Here is a 14,073-nt window from a genome sequence, read left to right as displayed (position 1 = left end):
TTTTTTAATTAATCCATATACCCCAGGAGTTCAAATAGCTTGATATAATCTTGCTCTCCTTAATGAAACATTTTAAATGTATTAGTTGAGTCATTGCTTTTATTATATTACCATTCATGGAAAATGAATAAATAACCTTTTTATGTGGCTTGAAATACTGATAAAATCAAAGTGAAAAAAACCCTTTTGTCTTTTAAAAAGTATATTTGTGAATAATTAAAAGGTATTTGTTTAGAAAGTGACTTTTCCATAGAAAGTAGATAAGAAGAGAGCAGTAAGCAAGAAACAACCAAACAACAAAGAAAAGAGAGTGGGTTTTCAGTTCTTAACTGTGAGATCTGGGACTGACATAGACTGTTTATGAATTCAGTGTTCTGAAACTTACCTTGCAATCACAAAGAGCACACAACTGACTCCCAAGCAAGCCAAGAGCACGTACATCCAAATGTCTGGAGACAACGGGTTGAGGAAGGAGAAGACGCCAGGATTGGTCCCGTTGGGCTTCCGGTAGAGAATGCTGATACCCAGGGTCATAAACGGCTTGGAGAAGTCTATGACTTTCTCTCTCACGTAAGTAATGGTAAGAGGAGCCACGGCTAGGTCAGCCCTCTGTAAAAAACAAGCCCCAAATTCTTGGCTTCCTGTTTCACGTCTCTGCAAATGTCTGAACTTCGCTGAATATCCTTGATCTCTACTTCCAACTCCAGTGCCTCTCATATAAGAAGTTGCTACTGTAATTGACTTTAATATAAAAACAAGTTCCCAGCTACTGTATCAGTAAAGACAAGCCATAAAGTATGCAACATACACACACACACACACACACACACACACACACGTGCGCACACACACACACACATGCACATACACACACTAAATAGTGTAAGAAAATGCAGGAGGACATGTCTAAAAAACAGCATTTAGAAAAGGAAGGAAATGAGCAACTTGGTCATAATATTAATAATTTGAGATTGCATATCTAAATTGTTTTATTCAGCATAAAAAATCACCATTAGCGAGGTACTGGTGGCTCATGCCTGTGATCCTGGCTATTTGGGAAGCTGAGGTCTCAGGTCTGCAGTTCGAAACCAGTCCAGGAGGAAAGTCTGTGAGACTCTTGTCTCCGATTAACCAGCAAAAAGCCAGAAGTAGAGCTGTGGCTCAAGTGCTAAGAGTGCTAGCCTTGAGTAAAAAGCTCAAGGACGGTGCTCAAGTCCTGAGTTCAAGTCCCAGGACTAGCACCAAAATAAAAAAATTACCATGAGGCTTTAAAAAGAAACATTTCTCTTGACATTGATTCAACCATCTCCCCCCCTTCCTTTCCTCATCCTGTTTTTTCAGATGTATGTGATGTATTTTTGCTTACATGATCAATGAGTTCTTTAACCATCCCATTCCACTCTCCTTTGTCATTCTGGGCTCCATATTTGCCGTCAGGGACCAGCTTCACATCATACAGAAACCCCAGGATATTTGACAACTCTTTCAACAGATCCAGGCAATATCCTTCAAACCTGTCATTCCCATAGAGGGGCTTATCCGATTTTCGGTACATCACATAGGGTTCCTCCTAAGTGAAAGACATCAAAATTAAGAGACTGTTCTCGTGTAAGGAAGGATTGGTCCAGCAGTAGTTTCAGGAATTATAATATAGTAAGAAGATTCTCAGTGTTCAAAGTACTGAAGTAAGTCACGTTACCTTTCTGCCTCGACTAAACTTGGTCTCCCTGTTCCCTCAATGTCATAGATTGCTGTTTCCTTCCTGTCTTTCACATGTGAGCTTGTCTTTCATTGTTCAGTGGGGTGTGGTGAGTGAATGGTGGGACAGAGGTATTATTGTGTTCTGTCCTTGGGTCTGAGAAGATGGAAATCTCAGGACCTTCAACTTTGCCCACATCAAGACTTTCTTTCCTAGGCTTTCCCTATCTTGATTTTGACCTAAAAGTGTCATCCACTTACAAAAGAAAAAAAATCAGCCAATGCACCTCAAATTTCACACTTCTTGTCTACTAAATATTCTAATTTCAATTTCAATTGTAATTCTAATTTCAAATATTCATCTCAATCTTACTGCTACTTTCTGTGTATGTCCTTTCTATGTTTTCTTTTAGCATCATTTCTATAGTCTTACTGCAAATCACTTTGTATTTCAAATCTGGTAATTCTTCACTTTTCTACCTATGTGATAAATCACCTATTTTTACAGATGATGAGCTTCTTCTTTCCACCATACTTCTGAAAACTTGCTAATCTCATTTGCCTAAGTCTAAGCGTTTAATAAAATTAAAACAATTGATATGCTATTGACATGTATCCCAAAGTATGGATAGAAGAACAATGAAGTTTTTCCTTTGAATAAACAATTCTTGCATATTAAGTATTTCAAACACAATGGCCTTTATGCTACAAACTGCATGAGATAAGGCAGGCATGCCTGCATGGGAAGAGTTCAGAGAAGGTTACTTCTGCCTAGCTTTCTCAGGAAAGAAAAGGGGGACAAAATAGGCATTAATGTGTGGTAGCTGGGAAGGGATGAGATCAGAATCCTAGTAGATGGTTTGATATCAGCAGGGGTGATTTATAGAAGTGTGAACAAAGGGAGATGATGGTAAGAGTCAGGGCTGGATATGGAAACCCAGTGATCCAATCCTTCATGAACCTAAGAAAACCCAGGGTTGAGATGGGAAGAAGGGAGGAATGCTCATGGAGGGAATCCAGCGCAGCTGAAGAGCCAACAACAAGGCACAAGCCATGGCTTGGGAAGGACAGGAGTTTTTATGAAACCATTGGATGACAATAGGGAAATATCAGGGAAGAATTTTTTTGCCTCTCTCTTCCTAGTTCTCTGGTCTTTTGCCAGAGCCTCTCCTTTTGGTTAAAACCAGCCAACCAATCAATAATCCGGAAAAAATCAAAAAGTCAGCTGGATGGGGATAGAGTAGCACTGAGGGGATAGAGTAGCACTGAGGGAAGGGGCCTTCAAAGCCACAGTCAGAGCTTGTAATAACCCTGTTTGAAGCATATAAAAACATAGGCTTTTCCATACATTCAGACAGACTAAAAAAACCCCAACAACACCACAAAAATTCACAGTTGAGGAATCCTTCCAGATCTAGCATAGGAATCTAGAGAAGGAGTGCAGAACTTCTTGAAGGTAGCTTACCAGGATGGTGGTGACGATGAGTGTTCGGTTGGCCAGCGAGTCTGTGATATTGTTGGACCTGTCGTTGTTCCCATCTGTCATGTTGAGCCCACTGTTGGAGTTCCAAATCCCAATCTACACAGAACACAGTACATCAGAGGCTGCAGGTGGTCTGTGCGGACATTTATACTAAGAAGAGTCCCCTTCTATACCAGCAATGGGCATAAATGCTTACGGTGTGGGGCGGCAGAAGGTGGCAGTGGACACTACTCAATGTGGGAAAATGAATCCATAGAATGAATTGTCCACAGAATAGTGGAAATTGCTATTTGGGGTAGTAGGGTAAGGCTTCTTTTTTTCATTTATGAGGTACATTGCTCTTCTTTAACAAAATTAAAGAATTCTTAGATGACTATCAGACCTCCCAACATATACATTTGTTGAGCATCTGCTTCTATGTCAGGTGCAGTTCTAGGCATTGAATAACACCACAAGAGACAAAAAGCTCTCTCCCCGGGAAGGCTTCATTGTACTAATATAAGATATCTTGCCAAAGTGGGATTGTTTTTATCATTTTCTTTAAAATTTTTGAATAATGAGATGGAGAAGCTGGTGGAGGGTGGAGAAATTATACATCAAAAGGAAATGAGATGGGGAGAAAATGTGTGGCTAAGTCAACATTTCTGGTCCTATTTTCACTGAGGGACAATGCTGGACAGTGACTGTGTCTGTGTGTCATGGTAGGACTAGGCTTTCCCTCTGTCCAGGACCTAATGGCTTCTGTTATCAATATCCATTGACCTGTCTTTTCGGGTCTTCTTGACCTTGACCTTCTTCATAAGGATAATCATGCTTATCACTCATTGATCTTTGTGTCACAGATCCAACCAAGGAAATTTACATTCAGTGAAGACCATTGCTCTTTCAAAAAGATAATGACCTATTTTCTTTAGTGACCTAGGTCTACTGGCTGTAGTAATAGAGATTATACATTCTTATTCTTTGAATATGAAATTCTTCCAAATCACCTGACCCTAGGTAATGGTCAAAACACAGGGGCACTAAAATATTGTGCAAAATTACCTTTTATATATATATATATATATATATATATACCAACATACATATTATGTATGTATACATATATGCACTATATATCCATATATAATAATATGTACATATTATATGTCTATGAATTAGCAGCAAATTTCATGTTTGGATTTGAGTCTCATTTCAAGAGGTCTCATTATATATATATATATATTTTTTTTTTGGCATTAAGCATTTCAAATAAGGGATGCTAAACTCGTATATGGGTGTTTTAGGCTCTGGGACAGCTCAGGAGAAGTACCATCAGAAACTGAGGGATTTTTCTGAGTCTTTAGGCAATACTACTAGCCATGTGAAAGGGACACTGGAAAAGTCAGACAAAAGATGTCATCCAGTTGCTATGTCATGTAACCTTGGACAAGAAAGTAAGCTCTCTGAACTTTGTTTCTCTAACTGTAAGTTCATTACAAAGCTACTGCAAAGATTAAATGAGATGATGTCTATAAAAGTATTATATATATGTCTACCTAAATGTTAATGATAAATTTCTTTAAGCTGGCTTTGTTGCAAAAGAATTTGAAATTGTCTGTGAATTTTTTTTTGTAGATCTCAGAAACTGATGAAATTCAGGAGCCATGAGAAACAGTAGCAGCTTAGGATCATTAACACTTAGGCATAGTCAAATGGATAGATTGGATTCATTTTTGGTCCCTAAATACATCCATCAGCGCAGGAATATATTTTCTTCAATAGGGAAGATGTTTGGCTAGCTCAATAGAGTTTGAGCTTTGTAGAACTGTTCTTTATCCAGACTCTATCTTAGCAACTTTCTCGTAGTGTGGCCTTGGATGAATTAATCAACCTCTCTGTGGCTTAATTTTTTGCCAGCAAAATTGAGATAATAGAGTCTGTCTGATGATTAAATTATCACATCTTAGTTTGTCAACCTTCTTCCATCATCGTTTTTTCTATCTTTGCTTTTGTTTAGTGCCTAAGTTTATCAGTGGAAATTAATTTGACATGAAGGATATCTTTCTTAGAGGTATCAATGGTTTGAGAAAATATGAAGGACTATCAAACATTAACATGAATATGTAGAGTGGTTGATTTGAGAAGTAAAGAGATAGGTTTGGAAGTTTAAATTTTTTAAAGAGAGTATTATGCTACTATATAAAGAGAGAAGATATTGGAGGTAGGCTAATAATCCTTTAATATTCTAGGGTCCTGATGATGTCTATCCATCATCCAAAGGAGATATATTGAAGAGTTTCCCCTCTGGCACCCATTAAACTCAGGATAGGAAACTTTTCTTCTCTCCCTTTGCAAATTTCACTCCTCCTACTATTTTTAAGCAAAGACTCTGACTTCTAAGTAACATAGCCCATGCTGTTAAGCTGTGGCATGTATCATAGCACAATACATTTGTTGATTGACACATTTGTTTATGTATTCTAAATCTATGATTTTAGTTGTAATTAACTTAGCTCCATAAAGAGACTTTGGAATGATTCTGCTTAAACCTTGATTTAGAAATAGGGAATGGACATCTAATTTTTAACTGAGTATCAAAAGGTGAACACTACTTTGTTTTAGGACACTTTTTAAAGTCATAGAAGATGGTCTTCTTAAACTGTTATTTTAATGAATGTCAATTGTGTGTGTTTATAGGAACTACTTTTTATTTATTTAGTTAAATATCTTTGAGAAATTTATTCAGTCATTCCACAAATGCCAACAAACTGGCCATAATGAACTAGCCAGCTGTCTAATACTTTCCAGAAATGAGATGAAATGCATATTCTAATGTAACCCCAAATGTTCCTTTTTATAAATAGCAAGAAATCTCAGATCCAAACTCATAGTTATACACACACACACACACACATACACACACACACACATACACACACACACACACACATACACACACACACACCAAGATTAAAAGGACATGGTAATTTACATATTTCAGTGGTACTGGGGCATTAATCGAGGGCCTCACACATGCTAGGCAAACAAATGACTATTTGAGCCATGTCTCCAGTCCTTTGGTTTGCATTTTGTGTTTGAGATTAGATTGCTAATTGAGATCGGGTTGGCTCTGAATTTCAGATTCTCCATGCCCAGCTCAAAGAAACTCTTTTAAAAATAGGTTTCATATTTGAAAATAGAAATGCTGAATGGTTTTGCAAATAGCATTCACTTCTAAAATAAAATTTGAAATTGTAGACAAATCTATGCCACAGCTTGACATCTAGCTTTTATTTCTCTTGCCATTCTCAGCAAAGCACAGAAGCTAAGAGATGTTTGCTGCTGCCATTTCAATCAACTTAGTTCCCAGGTCCCAGTAGAGCAAAATTTCTTCCATAAAATGAGAGAGAATATGTTTTTCCCCCCACTATCTGTAGAACAGAAGAGGTTTTCAATACAAATGGAAGAGTATCAAAATGAAATAAAAGGTGAGGCTATTCCTGGAAAGTAAACAGAATAAGTATGTAATCTGAAGAATCTCATTCTTGTTTTTAAAAATCTTCTAATCAGCAAACCTAAGTGTGTACATGGGTGTGTGTGTGTGTGTGTGTGTGTGTGTGTGTGTGTGTGTGTGTGTACTGGGCAGACCCAGCTGCTTAGACTTTGGTATTTTTGTCTTGTTCTGCGACCTTGGAGGAGTGCCTTCAGGAAGCAGAACCTCAATTTTCAAACTGTGGAGTGAAAACAGGCAGCAGTAATTTACCAGTGAGAGGTGGTGGATAGTGGATCAATTATTTGTGGGGAGGACCACTCAAAGGCTAAATTGTCTGGCCTGCCTTCTTTCACTCTGTCTAGGCTGTTATGAGGCAGTAGTCATTTGTTATCTGGGACAACTGAAGGAACATTTGAAAATGAATGCCCAGAGGACATTTCACAAACTTAAAAAAAGTCACACCATCAAAGGGCAGCCAAAGGCTCACTTGTATATACTTTTCAAGCCTAGAGTGGGATTCACATAAACATGAAATCTAAAATTATCAGAAGGAAATAACCCAGTGGGAAGAGGATGCACAAGGGCACATTTACTTCCTGTGTCACGAGCCTTATTTTCATTTCTTAGTGATGGGGTTGGTAAAGATCCCTCTCTTGGAAATAATTTCAGGGGATGTATTTTGTAGTTGGAAAAGGCCATGGCGCTAGTAAACATGGTTGGAATTTAAATACGATATGGATTGGATCCTTTGAAGGTGTTGTCTTCCTTGGGAAAGTACAGTGTGTGTCAGTCTCATTGGGTCACATCTGCTACTCGGGTTACTGTGAATTTCAGGTGCAGTCATAACAGAGAATGGATGGCATCTATAGTTCACCAGTAGGCAGAGGTGGTGAGGCCACATCGTTGTCATGTGTTCTATATGTGGTGGTTGGTGCCAAGTGGAGAGCAACTCCCTTCCCTCTGGCTCATTTCCAGCTTAGCTTCCATTCTCTAGGATGCCTGGTTTGAATGAATTCAGTATTGCATAAAGTGCTTGATCCCAAGATGGATTAATGTAATAAACTGCTTTGGAGTGCCAGGTGAGGTCATCTGCTTACTACAAAGGAAGAAACTAGTTCAACTTTTATAGATCTTGGATACTGTGCTTTATTGACAATTAAAATAAAACTGATAGAACTATTTTTTTGTTTTGTAGTAACTGGATTTGAACTCAAGGCTTCTGCTTAATACGAGTGCTCTCCCACTTAAGCCATGCCTTCAGCTTTTTAAAACTTAGAAGGAGGAAAATTTTTAGGTATGTGTAGTTGGTGCTACCAAGAGAGTCTTTTGGTGGTTTGAGGAGCTATTTATTTGACTCAACTGGTAATATGAAAGATGGGAGTGAAACTGACAAACTGTTGGACCTGAAGTAATTTCAAGTCTACCTATCCATCAATCAACAGACTTGTTTAGCAAGTAGTTTGAGGGAGAGGGAGGGAGGGATAAATGAGGGAGGAAAGGAAGGAAGAGAGAGAGAGAGAGAGGAAGAAAGAGGAACAGAATAGTAGGAGGGAGAAGAAAGAATGAAAGACAATATGGTGTTTGCCTATCACTGGGATGTTTTCATGATCCAAATATTTTTAATGTTTACCATCTGTTTATATAAATCTATGCACAGTCATTGGCCATTTGGTACTATATAATATACTATGAAATTGTAGGTGGTATAATTTACAAGATAATCTTATTTCCCTTCCAAAGTTTCTAAAGTTTTTGCCCTCTGCTAACAGTAGCTCTGAAACAAAGTGTAAGACAGTGCACTCTGACAAAAAATCTTTCACAGAATAGAAAGGGTAGTTTCTGAAAATGACTCCTTTTTTCCTTCTTTTTTCTATTGAAATTGAAGGAAATGTCCTGGTCTTCTAAAGACTTAGCTTATCTGACCAGTCTGATGGGCCAAATCCATTGTTGCTTGCATCTTTTTTAGGGGAAATACTTCATGACTTGAGAAGGAATGGAAATGAGTGGATGTCTATTTCCATTACAGGCACCTGCTTGCAGGTCTTACAGAGACAGGTCCTGTTCAGAACACACAAAAATCATCTTAGGGGACAATGTTAATCTGTCCTTACTTAATCCATCACAATTCATGGGTGATGTTGACAGAAATTCTATTCCCCCCTTTCCCTTGGTGTGGAATCTCGCCTCTACACTGCCATTGGAGAGTTATTGGTCAAGCAAAACTGGAAAGATGCCAGCTTTCCATGGGTATTCCCTGCCCCACCCCAAGTTTCCTTCAATTGTTATCAGAGTACAAACCTTCTTCCACTCTTTATACAAGTGCTTAGACACTTCACCAGCGGCCTTGGTGTTCAGAGAGGAAAAAATAAAAACAGCACTTAATTAAACATGGAGCATGGAACTTGAAAGGTAAATATGGTGTGTGGCAGATTCTTTACCTAGTCTTTGGAATTTTGCATCATCATTGAACATAAAGCCTGACACAGTTTAAGAGATGGATTATAACTTGGCTGTCCTAGGAATTACTTGGTGCTAAGACTCCATTGTTACTTTTCCTTTTGCACAACACAAATAACTTTTAAATATAGACACTTGTTCTGTTGCTTTACAGACCATCATTATCTCTTATAAGAAGAAAAATTTTAATTTCTGCTGAAAGTATTTGTAACAAAATTAGTCAATCAACAAATCAACACACACATACACACACATACACATACACTACTATTGAAGAAAAGGCATGTATGATGGTTTGTTCTTTGCTTATGTGTTCCCAGGCAGTAAAAATTTAAGTGCAACTACAAAAAAGTGGGCTTTTAAAAAATAATAATTCTCCCTGCAGACCCTGAGAAAGGCTGACATGACAAGATTAAAGGTCTGTCCTTCTTTGGCTCCTGAAACAGATGTGTTGATTTTTCCCATGGCTACCACGGCCCAATCAGCCTTCTTAGGAATTGAGCCCAAGTCACCTGAAGAAAGAAAAGTTATTGCGAACAATGAAGAAATAAGAAACAAATAGAAAAAACTTTCATCTTATTCGATTTTGCCTTTGATGGAAAAATACCAACCGAGTGTGCGTAATAGTGCTGCATATAAATAGCTGGGAAAACATGGCAATAGCTCCATCTATTTCATTACCCATCTGAGCCAAAATGATGTTTCCGTGAAAGCTTTCCTTCTGCCTTCAGTGCTATACCTTCTAAGGAGAGCAGGGGAGAGTAGGATGAGCCTAGAGAAGCAGGTATTTTCTATAAACAAATTACAAATATTTAGATGATAGTAAATATTCTTTCCTTTTATCATTAGCCCTACACAGCCTGTTGTGTAGGGTTGGTGATGTTTTGAGCTCCTTTAAGACAGCAGAGGACCAAATTAGAAAGAATCCATAGAGAAATTGGAAATCTGCATTTATAATGTATACCCTACAAGGCTGAAAATTTATGGAGTTTTCTTGATTTAATACCAGTAGAAACCTTCTACTGTGTTCAAACTAATTAATTCTGTTTCAATCAGTGTGATTTGGGGGCACCAGGTAGTTGGGATCCACCAAAAATAAATTCTCCCAGTTCATAAGAGCAGAAATACAGACCTTATTCATTAAAAAAAATCAACCCAAGTTTTCAAATTCAGCAAACAATGGTTTCAAAGCTACTTATACATATAACATTTTGAGCACTATAATGATGGGGAAGTTGAATGATAAAGTTTTGGCTCTTCAGTGATTGAATTTTCTTCTTTAAGGTTCTGATGGAAACAATCTTCAAACCGTATATGCTAAATCTGCTATTCCGTAGTCATGAGTATTAGAATTGGAGTAATATCATGGACTGAAAAGCCAAATTCTTTTCATTATTATTTAGGCATGTTTTACATTTGTGCTACTCCAAATAGCAAGCCAAACTTTTGAGTTGCAACTAAAATAATCCCAAAGTGAGAATCCCAATTAAAATGAAAATTTCAAGCATTTGCCCTGAAATTAAGGATGCAAAGTTAATTTACTCCAGTAAGCCTCTTGTATCCTATTTTATCCTGTCCCTCTGTCACCAGTATGGAAATAGAGTGCAGTTAAAATTAATTTCTGAGCAATCCTTGAGTGCCGTTCCATAGATGAACCTTGACAGCTCTTGACTTTCCAAGTCTAAACTCAATTACTCAATCTCTTTCAGAAATAGCTTTAATGATGCCCACCTGTTGGGTTATTAGAAACTAATGTATGTATGAATGCAATATTAAACAATTATTGATAAATATTAGCTAGCCCTACTATTAATAACACATCCATAATTTAAGACTCGAGCTCATCAACATCTCTTTGCAGACTAGGGAAAGGTATCTAGAACCCTGGATGTGAATAAACATGTCAGGACAATCACTGCTTCATTCTCCAATTTACCTGTCACATGTAACTCCGATGCTTGAGCTTTGCACTTTATTTGTTAATTCATTATGAAGGAAGTTTACCTTTTCAGTTCCGTCCTCTTTGAGGCTAATAATGTCCAGGTCGAAATCCTTTCTCAAGCCATCGGTCTTATTGAAGGTGATACGTCCCGTCAAGCCATCCCACCGAGCCTGTGGACAGAAAGAATGTGTTGTCATTCTCTACCACTCACCATAATCCTAAACCCACGTAGCTCAAATGCATCACAGTAGTTATGTAATTATTCAGTTTCATCAGGCAGCTGGTTGTGATGGTTAAGTGACTTGAAACCACAGCACGTTGCCAGCTTTATTAAAACTGATTTGTTCTGTCAGTCGTAACATCTGAACACCAGTCAGATCTGTGTGAGTGGCAGCTTACATAGTCAGGAAAGAATGGCTAGAAAACAGTTCTTCACCTAAGTAAACCAAATCTGTAAAGTCATGATATTCTGTTTTCCAAGGTCAAGACTCAAGACACTACCCTCGGCAAATCCATTCCTGCTTTATTTTTCACTGCAAGAAAGATAAAGACGCATGTTGTATTCTTGAATTTTTAGGGGTGTTTATGACTTAGGCCAACTAAGGTTGCTTAGGCTTTTGAGTTTCTTATGATGGCTGCGGTACTTTTTCACAGTTGTTTTTGGTTTAAAAGCAATGTGTGCTCCTACACTTCAGAGCTGTGGTGTCCCTGAGGGCATGAAAGGAGACTGATTTTTCTCTCTTCTGCTTCAGGTGGCTTCCCAACTCTCTTTGTCTGTGGCCATACCTCTACCATCTCTGCCACTGGTCAAACTTCTGCTTGTATGGAGTGCTCTTTTCCCTTTTCCCAGGACCCTTGTAATGATGGTTTGAGCCCTTACATGTATAAAAATCCAAGATAATCTGGTCATCTCACAATCCTTCTTTTGATCAATATGCAGTCTTTTTCTTTGTCAGATAAAGTAATGTATGCAAATTGCAGAGATTAGGGGACAGATAGCTTTTGAGAGTGCTACTCTTTGACTATTATGTATATTAACATCATCTAAAGGAAACAGAAACCCACAGTTATCCACCTTTTGTAGAATTCACATTTCACAACTCTGGTTGTATTAAATTAAAAAACATAGTGGCTTAGAAGATCTTTCATTTCAATGTCCTGTTAATTTTTCACAACCATGGTTATCTGATTTTTCACTTGCAAATGGAAGCAAAGGTGGAGTTAAATCTTTGTATATAGCTCCACTGTTTTCTCCCTCCTGCCTTTACCAAACTCATCGATCATGGGTGAAATGTGAAGAGCCTGAAGAATTAACTGTATTTGCAGTTATTCACATTGCGAGCACCTTTCCAATCAAGTTATACTTCAGGAAAAAGGCAGGACAATGCAGTGGAAAGAACATGAGTTTTCTATAGTACTGGGACTGTCTAGAATAGACGTGTAATTTAGGACAAATTATTTAACCCGAACCTAGATTAGCTGAGATTCTAACGAACGTTTCAGGTAGAATTTTTGTGAAGATTAATTAAATAGTACCTATTTAAACAATATCATTATTTAGAGCTTTCTGAACACAATAATGAACACATTTGAAAGTTGAACAGCTGTTATAGTTTATAGCCATCTCTTCCTTTCCATCTCCAGTCATAAACTCCAGAGCTTGGATTTTTATTATTCCATATCAGAACTTACATAGCTGCTCTTTATTCCATCTCTACTGTATTTCATTATACAAATCACTATCAAGTTAATTGTCCCCAAATATAATTTTCATATTCTTCTCTGCACTTCCAGCATATAAAGTATCTAATTGATTCATGACACCTGCAAATTAGGCTAAACTTTGACTTCCCATTGGATATTGTGATAATGAATTTTATGTGTACTTTCTTGGGCCACAGGATGCTCAGGTATCTAGTGAAACCTTTTTGGATGTGTCCATCAGCTTGTTTATAGAGGAGAATGGTATCAGAATTGGCAGACTTGGTAGAGCCTTTTGTCTATCCCAATCTGAGGGGTCACCACCCAGCCCACTGAGAACCGAGAAAGAACAAAACAGCGGGGGAAATATGTTTTGCTTGACTGTTGGAGTTCAGCAATTGCTCTCCTCCTATGATTGTGCTCCTGGTTCTCAGACTTTGAGAGCTGAGCTGAAACTGGGACTCTATAGTTTTCAGAGGGTCCATCTTGGGATTTCTCCATCTCTATGACTATGGAACTAATTTCTCATGATGGATCTTTTTTTTAAACATTTTTTTTTTATTGTCAAGGTGATGTACAGAGGGGTTAGTTACCTAAGTAAGCTAACAAGTACCTTTCTTGTCAAACTTGTTTCTCCCTCCCTCATTTTTCTCCTCCTTTCCCAAGTTGTACAGATCATGTCCAACATATTGTCTTGTAAATATCGATGTTGTATTGGTTCCGCCCTTGTCCTTTGTCTCACCATTGTGTTGTTCCCCTTCCCTTCCCTAATTCAAATACATGCCTATACAATACCAGGGTTCCAAAATCAAATACAGTGACAACAAAGGATATACCATAGGGGGAAGAACACACAAAAAAACAACAACAGAGAAAAACCTCTAGTGTCCATGTCTTAGAGCTCATTTTGCTTAGCTTCATCTTTTTGTTTTGTTTTGTTTGGTTTGGTCAGTCATGGGGCTTGAACTCTGGGCTTGGGCCCTGTTCTCTGTACTCTTCAGCTCAAGGTGAGCGCTCTACCGCTTGAGCCACAGTGCCACTTCTGGTCTTCTAGTGGTTTATTGGAGATAAGAATCTCATGGACTTTCCTGCCCGGGGTGGCTTTGAACTGCAATCCTCAGATCTCAGCCTCCTGAGTAGCTAGGATTACAAGCATGAGCCACCAGTGCCCGGTTGCTTAGCTATTGAGCTATTCTGCTCATCTGCTAAGATTATCCTAGACATATACTAATTATTGTGAATAAGGGAAACCATGGGACTGGCTTACTTGTTGGGCCTGGCTTACTTCACTTAATATGATTTTTTTCCAAGTCTTTC

At 38.1% G+C, this 14,073-nt stretch overlaps 1 protein-coding gene across 3 annotated transcripts in view; it reads right to left on the bottom strand.

Moving 5' to 3' along the window:
• The window catches only part of Grik1 (glutamate receptor, ionotropic, kainate 1), a 335,021-nt gene that overhangs the window by 44,868 nt on the left and 276,080 nt on the right, over positions 1-14,073 (bottom strand). For 2 of the 3 annotated variants that reach the window (XM_013027465.1, XM_013027467.1), the window contains exons 8-11: positions 11,118-11,225; positions 3,164-3,277; positions 1,367-1,570; positions 386-609 (exon numbers count right to left, since the gene is read on the bottom strand). In XM_013027465.1, the coding sequence (XP_012882919.1) occupies positions 386-609; positions 1,367-1,570; positions 3,164-3,277; positions 11,118-11,225 (650 nt within the window). Of the gene's footprint in view, positions 1-385; positions 610-1,366; positions 1,571-3,163; positions 3,278-8,954; positions 9,000-11,117; positions 11,226-14,073 lie in introns of all 3 variants that reach the window. The other variant, XM_013027466.1, reaches the window with a different exon arrangement.

This window comes from Dipodomys ordii, unplaced genomic scaffold, assembly GCF_000151885.1.
Source record: "Dipodomys ordii isolate 6190 unplaced genomic scaffold, Dord_2.0 Scaffold104, whole genome shotgun sequence".
In the NCBI taxonomy this organism is placed as follows: domain Eukaryota; kingdom Metazoa; phylum Chordata; class Mammalia; order Rodentia; family Heteromyidae; genus Dipodomys; species Dipodomys ordii.
The sequence above is the reverse complement of the archived record's forward strand: the minus strand, read 5'-3'. Positions and strand labels throughout refer to the sequence as shown.